The following is a 16,922-nucleotide window of genomic DNA, read 5'->3' as shown; positions in this document are numbered from 1 at the left end:
ATAATGCATTAGACAATTAAAAACAAATGGAAAACATAAAAAAACAAAACCATAAAAAACCCCACGTCTAACTAAAAGCCTGTTTGAACAGCAGCGTCTTGAGTTGCTTTTTAAAAGAATCAAAAGAATTAATACACCGTAAAAATGTTGGCAATGCATTCCACAGCCGAGGTGCCACTGCTTGGAATGAACGATCCCCTCTGGATTTAAAATGAGTGCGGGGAACAACTAACAGTCTCTGACCTGATGACCTCAGACTACGGATCGGAGTATGAAGCTGAATCAACTCAGAGATATAACATATTCAAGCCAGCATCCACTCCATTACACCGCGCACAAGAGAGCGACATGCTGTGATTATGGACTTAAGTAATTGCAGCATGGTGCTCCCCAACTCACTCACACTCACACAGAATCAATTGTAACCGTTATTACTGGTTAGATGGTCCGAGGTTTTGTAGCTTGACAGAAAACATACGTCAAACATCCTGTTGGTCTTACAGATCAACATGCGCGTACCTTTACATATATTTTGTTTGTTCACGTGGTTTTCAATAACAATTAAACTCCTACTGCAGGTTTGGTAGGCAGGCTCTGTTGAGAATATTAGTTATCAATAAGTAAAAAGATGGTTATGATCCCTCTTAGTTTCACTGGCTGGTTTAAGGTGAACAAGAAAAAACTAAAAACTAGTTGAAACTTCCCCAGTTGATTATTTACATTAAGACAATTAATTTTATGTTTAAATATGGAAATGAAGCATTATCTTGTTAATTATGCACTGATATGAATACATTCCAAGAGCAGAAATCTGATCATTGGATAAAGCCAAGTTCAAAATTCTTCTTTTATGTTTTTGAAATATTAAAGTCAAAGTTTTTTACAGAGTGTATTTTGGATATCTTCTTTTATCACTGCATAATTCAGAATATGGTGTCAAAAGCCATAAAACACTTTGCATGTGCAAATACACAAAGTGTAATAACACCTAAATGTGTATTTTTAGTGGGTTTTTTTACCAATAGCCTGAAAGAAGACATGCTATGGAAATAAAACAGACCAAAAAATTTATCAATTTAAAAAGAGTGGTTTCGCCTAAACATTTGACTTATTCCTATTTTGACAACTAGTTACCTTAATTCTCTTCATCTGAACCTCAATCCTGGTGTTGTGTCAACATCTGAAAGTAACTAATATACTCAAGTACTGTAAGTACTATACGTCAGGTTTTGAGGTCATTGTACTTTGTACCGATATCAACTTTTTCTTAAATCTTGTGCAGCCACAGTGCCTCATCTTTTCTTGTTTCAAGATACAGGCATTCATTTTTGAAACAAGTTGGTTTAAATTAAAAGCAGGTTGAAATATTCTCCATGCACTGCAAAATCAGGCTTTATTGACATAAATGTCTTTATAAGATGAAGGTTTTTTTAACAGCTCAACACTTAATACATTAGTATACAACAACAGCACAAATACTGCTCACATATTAATGCATCAGTGATAATAACTCAATAATTGTTTGATTTTTGTCCACATGAGTACCCTTACATCCAATTGTTATTATTACATTGTTATTATAGGCTGCTATTTATACCAACATAAGACTATATATCATGACTTATTGTGGAAAAAACAAGCAATTATGTGTAAAATCCGACATTCAGCACCCCCACGTAGCCTGAATGGAATGACCCTTTGTCTACTAACCACATGTTCAGACATTCCACCATGAGATTGCCAGTTGAATCAGGCTTCTTAAGTCAAATCTTCAAATAATTATCTTTTTGGGTCACCCCAACAATATATACTTATGAATATAGATATATTATTGTAACTTCTTCTAACTTTAAAGCATGTTTGGGATTCTGCCTGTTTGTGTAATCTCTGAGTTCTCAATTTTGTGTGCTCACAAGATGCATTTTACATGGCAAGCAATGCAAGCAAAATAAACATGTATCTTCATTTCAGTTGGACTTTACAGGAAACTGGAATGTAGGCTGCGTGAGTGTAAGAAATTATGCCAACGTGTGCAGAACCCCTAGTTAAAGTCAACGGTGTCGTATACGACACAAAGCTACATGGTATTTAATTTTAATTTGTTTATTAATCCCCAATGGGGAAATTACTACACTACACTCTGTGTACACACTTTTGTTAGTACTCACACACAGGCCTGAAATACACACACATGCTCAGGACCTATACATGCACTATACATGGAGAAATGTCAGAGTGAGTGGGCTGCCAGCTGAACCAGCTCCCTGAGTGGTCGGGGGGGGTACGGTGCCTTGCTCAAGAGCACCTGGCAGTGCCCAGGAGGTGAACTGGCATCTCTCCAGCCACCAATCCACGCTCCCTACTTTTTGGTCCATACGGGGAGACTTGAACGAGTGACTCTCCGGTTCCCAACCCAACTCCCCACGGACTGAGCTACTGCCACCCCCAAATGGCATCAATGGCATGATGCCATTTTTAATATATCACCAGATCAATAAACTTATTTTGTTGTTTTTAAGCAGAAGAATGCGCCGTTTTATCGAGATCATCTCACAATTGTAGGCCAGCCATAACCTTTTTTTTTTTAAAGATTAATTTTTGGGCATTTCAGGCCTCTAACTGACAGGACAGTCGAAGACATGAAAGGGGAGAGAGAGGGGGAGTGACATGCAGCAAAGGGCCGCAGGCCGGATTCGAACCCGGGCCGGCTGCGTCGAGGAGCAAACCTCTACACATGGGCACCCGCCCCACCAACCGAGCTATCTGGGTGCCCAGCCATAACCTTTTTTAATCCATTGTAGGAATTACAGTGTCTTTGTGACATAAATAAATAATTATGATTCCAAAAATCAACTCACAAATCTCCGTTTGCGTCATGTTCTCTGTAGCCATTAGCTGCAGGTTTTCAGACATATGTTTGGTGTCTCTGTGGCCCTTCCAATAGTTTAGTGATCCAATATGTAATATGTTTGATATATGGGGGTTGTATCACTCTAAATAAGACCCTCACTTTATCAGCTCCACAACAACAACAACACCTCGTTTTACTCCATCACATGTAGCTGAACTAACCAATCAGCGAGCAGAACTTAGACTCAGGTAAATGTCTATGGGAAAACAACAGAGGCAGATTCTTAATTATAAATAATTAAACATGTAAATATAAAAGTAATGACTGTTTAAACACAAATATATAAATAGTAAACTGTTTACACATTGTACATACATTTTTTAGATTAACTCAAATTAATAAAAAAATGTATTTAGAATTTAACAGACCAATCATAGATCATAGACAGACAGGCCAGGAAGCGCCCTGGAGGCCTGGGGGCTGAAATGAGTGGGATTTGGTCTTCTGATGTCTAATAGTAGACAGAAAATGAATTATAGAGAACACAACTAACATTTTTGGGGTTAAAGTGTGTATGGACTTTTCTTGAATAAAAACCGAAATAGTTTTATATTTTTGTTAGTTACAGAGTTTTATTTTTTATTCCCAACTGTCAAGACTTGGGAAAACAATTTTCAAAAGTCTTATACAAAAGTCAATACATTTCTGTGATTATTCATTTCCATTTAGTCTTTTCTTTTGTCTTTATAGTTATATAACAATTTATACATTCACGTGGCATCCCTGCAACATGCATATCCTGATAGAAATACATATATATATATATATATATATATATATATATATATATATATATATACACATACACATATATATATATACATACATATAACTGTATTGTGCGTCACAGGCTTGAGGTAATACAAGCAATACAAGGAGACCAGGCAAACTAAATATTGGAAAAACTGGTTTAAATCTCTTTAATCTCCTTCACACTTCTTTGGCTAAAGTGGATTTAATAGGCAAAAGTCAACTACAGATCAAAGTTTTGAATGACACAGTGAGAAACTGGTACTTAAAGTACTTAAAGTCTTTAAACTAAACATAGATCACGTTACACAAGTTTTAGTTTCTCGCGGTTGGCTCCTAGTCACTCTTAGGGATTCATTTGAAATTTTTACTTTGCATTGTCAGGCACCTCTGTATTTAAAGGAGTTGTGCCTGAAATTGTGTTATGATCATTTTCAGGTTCATACTTATATCTTGGATTTTGACAAGAACACGTTTACGTGCTTGAATGTTCAAAAAACATTTCAAATGTGTCTGAATATATCTGTATTCACCCTGTCGGAAACACTTTTTTCACTCCTTTTTAGCTCTCGTCTCTTTAAGACCCCCTACCAAAATAGTCCAGTCTGTTCTGATTGGTCAGAATTTCCGGGTCTTTCAAAGCGCACTCTCTAAATCCCCACAATGTCATTGCAGCCAGGGAAATACTCAGCAAGACACCCAGGCTAAAAGAGAGACAAAATGATTACAAACATGACAGTGTCATTTGTAGTCATTTTGTGTCTCTTTGTGGTCATTTTAATTAAATAAAAAATAAACTAATCTACTTTGACTGACAAGGTTAGAGAAAATAAAAATAAGACAAAGGACACATTTCAATTCATCAACTGTACCAAACGGTCATATTTTGTTTTTATTTCACAACAACACATTGGACAGGTACTGTAGATATATAGTATATCAAAAACACATCACTTGACATGCCATATCTAAAATTAAAAAAACAACACTTGGTTTAAATTTGCACATAGAGCTCAAGTCTTAAAAGATACAGAAAAGTGACCCAACATTACAAATGAAGGACCGCATCAAGATATTATCCCAGCACATATTTCTATATTGCATACACATTTATTTAGGAGTGGAAATCTGAAACACACTGATGGATCACCTTTAAATTATATTTGTGGTGATGAGGGAAAATTCATCAATTTTAAAGGCCACCATATGGACTTCAATTCGGCTCAGCTATCCGAAGCAGAGGACAGAAAAGCTGTAAGATGAGTCATTCATTACACAGGTAAGAGTTATGTACGTAGATACCAGCAGGTACTGGTAAGCAGCAACTGGAGCTTCACTGGAACTCCTGAAAGTCAAACTGGTCTGAGTTTGGTCATGCAAACATAGCAGAACATATTGGAAATATAAAAACTCCCTCAGCGTGGATTGTGTCATGGTGCCAAACACATTCATGAGGATTTTAAATGAAAGTCAACAGCCATCATCAGAAAGCTTTCCAGTACAGATTCAAACAGAGAATAGTTTCATTAATGGCATCCAGTGCTCATTTCTCCACAACAGACCCAGCCCTCTGGCTTGCAAGGCATCAACTGTATGAATGAACATTTAATTACGTGATTGTGCCAATGCAAGAGGTTCAGTTACACCGTCTACTATAATTAGTGCTATAACAACCGCAGGTTTTTGCATTTAAAAGGCAAGGTGAGAGAGGTGTTGATACGGTATCCGTATCTTCTGTATCCAACTGATGACTGCAAGTAAAACTGAGTCAAGGCCAGAGAAAAGTCTTGAGAAACAAAATCATTATACAATGTCACATTTGAAAAACAGACTACAGCATAGATGGTCTGTCAAAAAAATTCAAGACAGAAAAATTGCAAAAATGTTTCTAACATCCAAACTAAATATTACAAACAGCATCTACAGAAAGAAATAGATAATGTCTAATAACTTAAAATACTTAAATTATTATGCCATACAATACTCTTCCATTTGGGACCAGCGGGTAAGAAAATATATTTGCTCAAAGTCTACGCAAAAAAACTCTTTGCAAACGGGTCCAGAGGCTACACAATATAACCTAGTGACGTGTGCTCCGACATGCTGCGTTGTGTGTGTCCTTTTAGAGGCGGGGACATCTCTCAGATCCCTTCAGTCCTGCAGTGAGAAGCTTTGGCACAGAAACCCCATGGGACGAGGTGACACATCACAACACGGTGCTAATGAGGGACACCCATGCAGGCCTCGCTCCAGTCCTGGAGGAGATAAGGTCAGAGAACCCCAACATGCACTGCCACCATAATACCAGGGCAGCAAGAGAGGGGCCAAGTGACAGAGGAGAGGCTGGGAGAGAAGGGAAGGAATGGAAATAGGTATACAGAGAGGAAAGTTGAAATGAAATGGCTCAAATGCATGGATACACAGGGTTTTTTTCAGCCATAATGGGGCAGTAACAGAGGGTAAAAGCTAAGGAAATTAATTTTTTTGTCAGGACCACGACAGAGCCACGGGTCAAAAAGATAACAGTGTCCATGACAGTAATGATTTTAGCCTGGTGTGCTGGTTTTCCAGCTTCTGCTCTGTTCCTCTATATCCCCTCCATCTCACAGAGATGACTCCACCTCTCTGGTGATGGTGATCCCAGCCTCTGACTGAGGACACACCTGAACACCTGCATCCTGCTCTGGGGTCTCACTGATCACCTCAAGGGCTGAAGCAGCAGCAGACTTGCAGTCACTGCTGGCCTTCTTATCAGAGCCTGCGTTCGGTTTGTCTGCAGAGCCGCAGCACAGCTTGGGAGCACACTGAGTCCGACAGGAAAGCTCACAGAGGGAGTCTCGAGACTCTGAGTTGAAGGTGACAAACTCTGGCTGGATGGTGGTGGCGTGGATGCCCTCGTCGTGGAAGAAGTCCTTGATGCGCTTGGCCACCTCCATGTAGGAAGTGGGATCGTGGCACTTGATGTGTGCCGTGGCAATGATGCGACTGCCAGCCAACTGCCAGATGTGCAGCTCGTGGATGGCCAGGACACCCTCTAGACCTAGCAGCCGCTCGTTGAGCCGGCTCATGTTGATCTGCTTGGGCACAGTCTGCAGCAGGATGAGGGCCGACTCTTTGAGCAGCGGATAGGTAGTATACAGCAGGATGCCCACCATGATGATGCAGAGTGTGGGATCCAGGTAGAGAACCCAGCAGGGGCCCGCAAACTTCATGGCTGACATAGTGGGACCTTCAATCAGGTCGACCAGCGTGTGATTGACATGCTGGTGGTCTGTGGTGTGGCTGTTGATACACGGGTTGACACACGTCTCACCGCTGATGCAGGGCTGCCACACAAAGGTAAATATTAAAGAATTGACCACCACAATGACAGAGCCAAGGGCGTCACCCAAAACATGCAGGAAGACCCCGCGCATGTTGAGCTGCGACGATGCGTCGTGGTCATGGTCCATCTCCTCAAAGTGGGGGTTGCCATTCATCTGCACCTCTGTGCTGTCTTTACAGCTGATTTCTGAAGATAAAAACAACGGATAGTTTATTTTCCCAGAACAAAGTGAATATGGAGATCCTAATACAGCATTCAAAATAGATATAAAAGACAAAAAAAAAATGTAAATATTGTTTTGAAAAAAAAACAGACAATTCTAATTATGGTGCCAAAAAAAAGATGCAACAAATCAACCAGTAGTAGGAGATTCCAAGAAGATGTAATCAGTGGCAGCCAGTCACTTAATTGCTCAGTTATATCATTTTGAAAAAAGGCACATGTCCAACTTGAAACAAAAAAGCCAGAACTCAGCTTTCACTGTGGAAGACGATGAATGACTGAGTCTGTGCTATAACTGTCCGGGGCTACAAACAAGAGAAACATACCAGACAGCCGTGCTGGATTATATGAAAGAAATCTCACAGCATTTTGGATCCTAAACTCATTATTTTTTTAAAAAGAAATTTGGGGGCTTTTCCCCCTTATTATCAAGTGACAGTGGATAGGCATGAAAGAGGGAGAAAGATGGGGGGTGACACACAGCAAAGGGCCGCAGGAATCCTGGCCACTGCAGGACTCATGTTCGCCAACATGGGGCGAACGCGTACTGGGTGAGCTAGAGGCCGCCATCTACACTCATATTTAATTAGTAATTGCAGGCAGCAAGGTAGCTTCAAAGCTCTGAGGAACAGCAACTGACCAACGGCTGCCCTCTTCCTGGGACGCTGCCTGGTCATTCATCAACAGCTAATGGTGTGGCTGAGGCTGTCGACTCCATAGTTACACTGAAGTATGACCCAGTAACAGTCAGGAGGGGTTGGGAGTATAGCCTCCACTCCACTTATTGAAACTACCTAACTGCACGGGGGGGGGGGGGGGGGGGGGAGATAATGGTCTTCTGTAGGTTTTAACCAGGGGATGAGGACAAGCTTTTGGGGGGTAATCTGTTGCTTCATTTTCAACTAGCAGTGTGTGTATATATATATATATATATATATATATATATATATTATATATATATATATATATATATATATATATATATAACACACACACACACACACACACACACACACACACACACACACACACACACACACACATACATACATACATATACACACACACACACACACTACCGGTCAAAAGTATGGGGCCACTTACAAATTTCCATTCCACTCGATGTTAGACAGATTACCAGCTGATCTGAGTGGGGGGCTGATCTTTAATGCAATATCTACATTGCCCATTATCAGCAACCATTCATCCAATGTTCCTAAGGCCCATTCTGTTCACTAATCTGATATCATTTAAAAAAAACTAACTGAGAAAACATTGGAGAACCCTTTTGCAATTATGTAAGCACATAATGTAATATGAAAACTGCTGCGCTGGTTAAAAAAACAATGCAACTGATCTCAACTGGTATTGAGATCAGTGGAGTACAATGGAAATTTCGAAGTGACCCCAAACTTTTGACCGGTAGTGTATGTATGTATGTATGTATGTATGTATGTATGTATGTATGTATGTATGTATGTATGTATATATATATTTGAACTAGCTCAACGACAGGATTTTTCTTGAGTGGGTCCGACAGACACTTCTGGATATATTTCTTAATTGATTAGGCTACGTGCAACTGCACTATAAACACTTCATGGTCCCCAAACAGCTCCTTTGCTTGTAATCGTCTGTCTGTGCATATGTCTGTTTCTTGTCGGGTATTAATAAAGCTGTATTGAATAATGTATAAGGCATGTGATCTGATAGTGGCCATCTTACAAAGCCTGAAACTTTAGCCGTCTATGTCACGTTTCCTTGGATAAAATGACCCACCAATAAATATTTGACATCAAACCCATTTGTCTAAATGGATGCTACTGCCACAGAAGAAAAACAAGGATTAGTCACTCCGACAGGGAGTCCTCAGGGTACACTGAAGATATACGTATGTACTGTTAACAGCCTGTTACGCAATCTGGACTGCTAACAATGGAGACAAAGTCTGGCACTTGCTGTCAGCTTCAACGTGGGACACGCTGAGGCTGGACTTACAGGGTTTGGGCACTTCATTCTGGCATGCACTGCACACTTTAACATTAAATTACATAATTTAACACAGGGAAATGTGACGCAATATTCAAAAACCACAATGACTAACGTTACAGTTCAGTGAAAATGCTTCAACTGTCCATACTTACCATTTCTCGGTCTGACATCTCCCGGGCTGTTGTAGTTTCCTACCAAGTTGTTGGTCTCTTCTCCTGAAGACCCATTCCCAGCCTTCTGGGATTTGCCGGTTTTACCCCTCTTGTTCTTATTTCCATGAGAGTGTCCTCCGTGGGAGTGTCCGTGGCCTCCGCCAGCGTGCCCGCGGAACAAGCAGAGCCCAAGCAGGTTGATTAGGAGTCCGGCGGCACCGACCCCGGCGACCACCAACGGACTATCGATCTCATCTGGCTCGGTAAAACGCTCGACGGCTTCCAGGACGATGGTAAAACACAGCGCCGTAAGGAAGACGGCATTGACCAGAGCCCCCATCACCTCCGCCCGGATCCAGCCGAAGGTGTTTTTATTGGTCGCGTGGGTTTTCTCAGCAAATCTCACCGCGACCAAAGCCACGACCAGCGCAATGACGTCCGACAGCATGTGAAAGGAGTCCGACAGCATTGATAGAGATGAGGTGATCCGGCTTACAACCACTTCCACAATGAAAAACCCGAAAGTCAATGAGAGCATGCATAGCAGCCGGACACGATTAGGCTCAAAAGCCATTTTCCCTTCTTTACAGTCCTTCGTCGAGTCAAGTTTTGAGTTGAGTAAACGTTAAATAAGGTTTCACAGCCGTCCAACGAAATCACTAAGCTAACGTTAGCTATCTCTCTGGTTCAACACAGCTCGAATATAACGACTTACGTTACGCTAGCTGGCTCCCTGAGACAATACGATCGATGCTAACAGCGTCTTTACACACTGCTGTTTTCCAGCGACGGCAGCATCACTCGGCTGGATCTGAAGACAATCACAGATAAAAATGAATCCGGCAAACGGTTATTTGCCGTACATATAAACCGTTGTCGACACTAGTACATTCCAGAAACATTTGCCGACGAGCTCTGGTTTGCAGACGGCTGAAACTTTGCACCCGAGCCGGTAAACTTTCCACACGGAACACAGCACCATATGGACACGCCTTGGACGATTCCTATTGGTGGAGAGGGCACAAGATTGAATATGATTGGTCAAATTCTGCAACTCTCGCAATTAGGAGGAGCGAACAAGCCAGACAACAGCGGTTGCTACGCACGCTGACCACAACTATAATCTCGCGATGACTACCTTAATGTATATGTAAATCTATGTAGTATCGGTACTTCGGTTCTGATCTATTAACATATGTATGTAAATAGAGAAAACACTGGCCATTCGCGGTATTCACTTTTTTTATTGATTAATTTAGTGTTTCTCATCATTGAAGATGTAATCAAAAAACAAAGGTGTTAAATGCGCCTCAGTATTTCCTAATTTAACTGTCTGACAATGTAATTACTTTTAATGTAATTAAACAAATGTCCTTTTAATTATATTCTCTAATATGCTACAAATCGAGAACAAATGACGTTCATGTGTGAAGACGTATTGTTGTGGCCTGTAATTAATGGCATTAGGCTCTCAATCCAGTGGCTGACCTTTACTGGAAAACGGGTGACCCCTTGTGGTTATGTCTTAAAGCACTCTAGATTGAATTTGTAGTATACTTATAAGGTAGTAGTTTTGAGTAATTGGTTTAACAACATCTTTGTGTGTATATATGTATTCATATGTATACATGTATACATATATATATCCATACTGACCATCTTTGGCACAGAAAAGGTCCTTCAGGATGAATAATAGTAGTTTAGAGTCAGGAAATGTAATGTAAAAACTTAAATTTGCAATCACTCATTCTGCTTGGATGAAATGCTCTTAATATATATTATAACAAGTTTTTACATTTTTTTGTAGATACAAATCATCAAACCACCTGAACATTCATGTCTATTCCTAAACAGTCCTTGAAAAAAAAAATATATATATATATAGCAATATCTAGCAAGAATACACTGTACATTCACAAACTGTGACATTGACATCCACACATCAAACTGAATCAAAATCTTGCCCTACAAAGCAATAACAATCATTTAGCTTCACTACTATCACAGCTACTGACTTATCATAAATAAAGCTTTATTTACATCCAGTTATTATGACTCCTAGTCTACACATATCAGTCACTAGTCAGACAGTGATATCTGTATGACGATCAGCGGATTCCGAGTATCTGCCTGCTCTTGAACTGACAAGTCTTCTCCACTTCATTCAGTGTTTGAGCACGCAGCTTGGCCGCCTGCAGCCTCCTCAAAATCAGCTCCTGGGACGTCACACTGGGACGACCATCAGGCTGCTGGTTCTCTTTGCTCTCACCAGCACCAGCAAAGTGGACCTTCTTCTTGCCGGGGGAGAGGTTTTCTCCATCTAGGACCAAACGGTAAGGAGTCAATGATCAACAAAGACACTTTATATCGTCAAACAGACCTTATAAACACACTTTGCAAACCAACATGACAGCTAGATTTGCATGTGGCGTGTACAAATTCTTTATTTGGTGTATAAAAACATAATTTACATGATTTGAAAAGTAATAAATAATCTTGATTCCACATTCCAGACAGCATGAACCCATAAAAGAAATGAAGAAAAACATTTCTCAGTTCTGGTCTTGGTTCAGTAAGTCCAAAGCTCTTCGTCCAATTCCCATACCTATGCCTTTGCCATAGAATGGTGCCAGGTCCCTCTGCTGCTGAAGACGGTTGTGATTCTTCAATAAACTCTCGGCTCTGTAACATTAAGAAAATGAGTTTACACCAACCAGTTGGTAAAACTGACATTGTAGAATGAGCAAAATAGGAGAAATGGCAAAGTATTGATTGTGTCATTTCTAGCTTTTTACCTCAAAAGCGTCTCATTTGACATTCGCTCACGAACACAAAGCTCCTGCTCTCTTTCTGCGGGGAAAGGACAAATTAAGACACCTTTATTTTTGGAATTTGTAGCACCTTTTTGCCATGTGACAATAAATTCTTTATTTGCAAATTTGAGAGGCATGTATATACAATATATTATATTCTCTGTCAGCCAGGTGCTGTAGATGTGGAAGAAACTGAAAGTAGGTTAACATTTTGCCGCAACACAAACACCTGTTTTAGTTCACCTGCAGAAAATTTATGTTTAGGCCTTAGTGCAAGTGGACAATTTTAAAAATGTCAAAAACATACATGACTTCACTTATAGATTCCCTAATCACTTCAGAAAAGGTATCATGCAATACTATTTACACCTGAAGAATGATACACAAAATGTATTTAAAAAAAGACAATGTTTTTCGAGGTTGTGAAAAGGCCAGCTGCAGGTCAGCAGGGGTCATACTCTCCCACAGATGGGGGGGCCTGTGTGGGACAAAGTGGAGTAGAAAGAGAAGTCTTACGCTCCAGCCTCTCCTCACGTTCCTTCAGTGCCTTTTCTCGGTCCCGTAGCGCCTGTTCCCGGAGTCTGAGCTCTGCGGCAGAGGCGGGCTTCGGTTCAGCCGGCTTGTTAAGGGGACAGTCAGGGTCCTCCGACCTTCTTTGGAGACGCACCTGTGTCCTCCTTTGCTCCTCAGCAACAGCATCAGCCAACAGGCTGCTCTGGAGAATGGACTCCACAGAGGGTCTCAGATAGTCCTGACAACAAAAGAACAGATTACTGAACCCTACCTACAGGACAACAAACTGACTAACTCAGTAGCCCGTAAAGTTTCAGACCAAATGATTCATTTCCAACCTTCAGGTTGAGCATTTTGCTGAGTAAGGTGTTCAGTTCCTCAGAGTATCGGTACGGGATTCTTCTGAACTTCCCCTCTCTGATCTTCTCTGCGAGCTGTTTTTGGTTGTAAGCTGTAAAAGGGGGGCTAAACAGGAGGAATCCCGGGAAAATGTCAGATTCACAGTCAAACCACCAGCTGGGGAAATCAGCTCAAGCAGAGGAGTTTGAAAACTTACGACAATGCACAGAGTTCATACAGCAAACATCCCAGCGACCAAATATCTGATTTCTCGTTGTAGGACATCCGGTCTATTTGTTCCTGAAGGAAAAATAGTGACAGTTAGTAGCTAATGTGGCTGATTAGCAGACCCAAACACAATCTGTGGAGTTTTTTTCAGTTTTGGGTTATTTAGTAGATTGTCTTTCCTGCTTTAGGGTACAGATTTACAGTAACATTCTGAGTTTAATTTTTTTTAAATTCTGATTAGGCTACACCCAAAACTAATACTGGGTCAGGTTACTAACCCAGATTTTTTTATTGGGTTGTTTTCTAATACAGAAGCAATAATGACTCAAATACTAGGTCATTTAATAATAAGAATCATGATGATGATGATGATGATGATGATGATGATGATAATAATAATACATGTTATTTAAGGGCGCCTTTCATGATAATCAAGGTCACCTTACATCAAGTACATTAATAAAAACATTCAAAAACAGTATAAATATAGCTGACTAAGTTGAACTAAGTTTTTTAAACTGTTTTGGAATAATCCAAATGTGCATGAATTGTTTAGGACGTTTTGGGACCGATTGGGGGGATTGTTGTCGAGAAAGTACACACGGTAATCCAGTGGTGAGAGCAAATTACATTTAACCATGTATCCGGCTAATTTAAATAGTTCACGTTACTGTATAGTGTGAAGGGTTACATTTATTTGATATTTTATGTGCCGTTTTCTTTTGCGGGGTGGAAATGTTCCACCAAAACAAGTTCCTTCCCGAGATCATTTTGCAGAGCCACCGTCACTGCGTCCAGAACTTAGCGCCGCCCAAGACCATTGTGATTGGTTTAAAGAAATAAACGTTTTTTTCCCCATCCCAGAATGTATTTGTGGTGTAGCCAGACCTTACTCTACAGTGCTGTGAAGATAGGTCTGGCAATATGGGTCTAATGTAAATATGATATTCTTTTTAGGTCAAAATAACCTCATATTAATATGACTGACAACATGCCTATTGGAAATAATATAAATAAACACTAAAACTGGGTCAAAACAGCTTTCGGGTGCGATTGTTGACCCAGTGGTTCTTATGCTTGTGGGTACTGGGCAAACTTTACCCAGTCGTGGGTCAGTGCTAGATTGAAACAAATTGGGTTAAAGTTGACCCAGTATTTTTTACAGTAGTGTGTAAGATGAGGAGGACCAATAAATCAGGTTAAATGTTTCAAATATTACGTATAAAAAGCTAATTTGGGAAGAACAACCTTACAGACTGCAGAATGAAACAACTCACTGGTGACATGTAGTAAGGTGTCCCGACAAATGTCTTTGCAAAACTGGTGTCATGGTTCAGGATCCTCGCAAGGCCAAAGTCTCCAAGCTTCACATTCTGTCTGATGTCGAGGAAGATGTTGGCTGGTTTCAGGTCTCGATGAAGAACCGTTGCTCTTCCATCACTGCGTCTGTGGCACTCCTTTAGGGCTAACGTGAGCTGTGCCATGACTCGCAGGACGAACTGCTCCTCCAAATAACGCCTGCCATGTTAAAAACACACACTTAATTCTGCAGATACTGTCAGGAAGCACAGAGGTAGAGTGGTGGAGCATAAAACCCATACATTTTACAATGCACACAAATATGCAACCTACCTTTCCTTGATGCAACGGGTGATGAGGCTGGACAGGTCCCCACCCTCGCAGTACTCCATGACAATGTACAGTGTGGCATTAGTCCGGTCTATGATGCGGTCGTAATACCTCACTATGTTTGGGTGCTTGAGCTCCCTGAGGAGGTTCACCTCTGACACCAGCATCTGCTTTTCACTCTCCGCCATGGTGCCATAGTCCAGCTCCTTCCACACAAGGATCTACAAAACAAGTGGTTTAATTACCCGGGATAAAGCTTAAATTCAAACGGTACATTAATTTATGATGTTTTGTAATGCATGTAAACTATAGGATTACACTAAATGACTATATGTAGTGTAAAAGGTGCACAAGAAGAGTTGTTGAGTATGCAAACTGACTCAGAGGAGTTGGCTACATAACAATATCTATCTGAAGTTCACCAACAATAGCTACAGGTCATATCAGACAAAGTATTGAGGCTGTAGCTGCAAAACCCTTGAGCATAGGTGTTACATTGCTTACAAGTTTATATTTGTTTTTAGTAAGAGTGAGATGGTGCGATTTCTTGTTTCAAAGGTTGCATAGTCTTGCTTTAAACCTATTCCACTGCAGCACATCAGCAGCTACATTTTGATGTGTTATACACAAAATTAATTCATTTTAATTCCCTAGAACCCACGGTGCCATATTAGACTAATCTTTTCAGCTGTGAATGGCAACATTACATTCAGGTGTGTCAAAGCCAGAGGATACTTGAACCCCTAAATGCAACGTGTACAGCTGAAAACCATATAATAATGTATACTGTATTAATCCAGCAAAGGGAAATTACAAGTTATGCTCTGTTGTTATTACACGCAGGCCTGAATTACACACACAAGCTCAGTACCAATGGAGAGATGTCAAAGTGATAATGTATTTAATTAACTAACGTTACACCCGTACTGCTGTTGACAAAAAAATCTCTGACCTTTCTCACCAGTTTTATTTCTTCGTTTGGGTAACTATAGAGCTAGCTAGCTAAGTTACCGCTACCATCGGGGCTGCCATCCATTTATCCTAACCCCTAAAATCTGGCTTTGACTGTTAAAGATAATGTCCAACACTTGACCATTTTCATTCATCTCTCAGTTACTGCACGGAGTCGTTGCTCGACGGTTTTGGTGTGAGGTTCGTGCTGAAAACCAGTCAAAGCAGAGATGTAATCATTTCTACACTAACCCACACCCGCTAATGTCAGTTGAAGAAATAGTCCCCCCGGGCAGGTTAACGTTACCGACAGGTAATTGATTTGTGCAGACAAAATGTTTGAACGTCACTTACTTTCCCATCAGATTTCCGTCTTATTTTCTGGCATTTCCCATAGGAACCTATGCCTATTGTAAACAACATCTCGTAATCCTCAACACGGGACGGCATCTTACTTTTTTTCAAGCGAAGCTAACGTTAACGTTAAACGTTAGCTAGCGTTAAAGTTAGGATATATTCGGCTGTATTCAAACATAAAGTTGAACCAGCGATCGATTAGTCTCTACTTTTTCTCTTGAGCTGGGGATGTCTTTGTTCCCAATAAAGCTGCTTTAACAGACCAAATGTTTGGCTTTTCTTTGGTCGTTTACTCGTGTGTATTGCAGTTAACAAAACAGGAAGCGTTTGCTCTCGGTTTAAATTGGTGCCCAAATCCTCAATCGTAATTGGCCTGCTCTCTCCGAACGGTGACTCCTGATTGGTCAGGACGAAGACACAAGTTGCGAGGTTGCTAAGCGCCTGAAACCCGCGAGAGTGGAGCGGGTAGATGTTAGGAGCTCAACTCTCCACAGGTGGCGCCAGAAACTCACAGTCAGCCAGGTCAAAGCAGGATCAAAGGTATGTAGGCTACCTCCTAGAGCTGTGGACACAGGTCTGTCAATGCAAGACTACAGGAAATTTAAAAAAAGATAACAAAAATGGATTGGTCATTTTTTGTAATCATCAATAGATAATAATAATAATATGTTGCTGTATTTGGACAGCTAATCAAACATTTGTAATGTTAATAAAAACATTGAGGTTAGTCCTGTCTGACC

The 16,922-nt window shown here is 40.6% G+C and overlaps 2 protein-coding genes across 3 annotated transcripts; both read right to left on the bottom strand.

Moving 5' to 3' along the window:
• Positions 1–4,513: 4,513 nt before the first annotated feature.
• Positions 4,514–10,318, bottom strand: slc30a1a (solute carrier family 30 member 1a). Its single transcript, XM_032543067.1, has 2 exons — positions 9,353–10,318; positions 4,514–7,172 (listed from the first exon to the last, which is right to left on the bottom strand). Exons 1-2 carry the CDS (start codon positions 9,924–9,926, stop codon positions 6,265–6,267), a joined length of 1,482 nt encoding a protein of 493 aa, XP_032398958.1. The 5' UTR covers positions 9,927–10,318; the 3' UTR covers positions 4,514–6,264.
• Positions 10,319–10,671: 353 nt separating this feature from the next.
• nek2 (NIMA-related kinase 2) lies at positions 10,672–16,550 on the bottom strand. 2 transcript variants are annotated; one of them, XM_032543069.1, is made up of 10 exons: positions 16,378–16,543; positions 16,180–16,338; positions 14,878–15,095; positions 14,523–14,763; positions 13,235–13,317; positions 13,017–13,143; positions 12,682–12,916; positions 12,148–12,202; positions 11,958–12,034; positions 10,672–11,672 (listed from the first exon to the last, which is right to left on the bottom strand). In XM_032543069.1, exons 2-10 carry the CDS (start codon positions 16,273–16,275, stop codon positions 11,461–11,463), a joined length of 1,344 nt encoding a protein of 447 aa, XP_032398960.1. In that variant the 5' UTR covers positions 16,276–16,338; positions 16,378–16,543; the 3' UTR covers positions 10,672–11,460. The 2 variants fall into 2 exon arrangements, with proteins under 2 accessions (XP_032398960.1, XP_032398959.1); XM_032543068.1 differs by having other exon boundaries at positions 10,673–11,672; positions 16,180–16,550.
• Positions 16,551–16,922: the final 372 nt, after the last annotated feature.

The sequence above is a fragment of the Etheostoma spectabile genome, chromosome 18 (assembly GCF_008692095.1).
Source record: "Etheostoma spectabile isolate EspeVRDwgs_2016 chromosome 18, UIUC_Espe_1.0, whole genome shotgun sequence".
NCBI lineage: Eukaryota > Metazoa > Chordata > Actinopteri > Perciformes > Percidae > Etheostoma > Etheostoma spectabile.
Note: the sequence above shows the minus strand (reverse complement) of the source record. Positions and strands in the feature narration are given on the sequence as shown.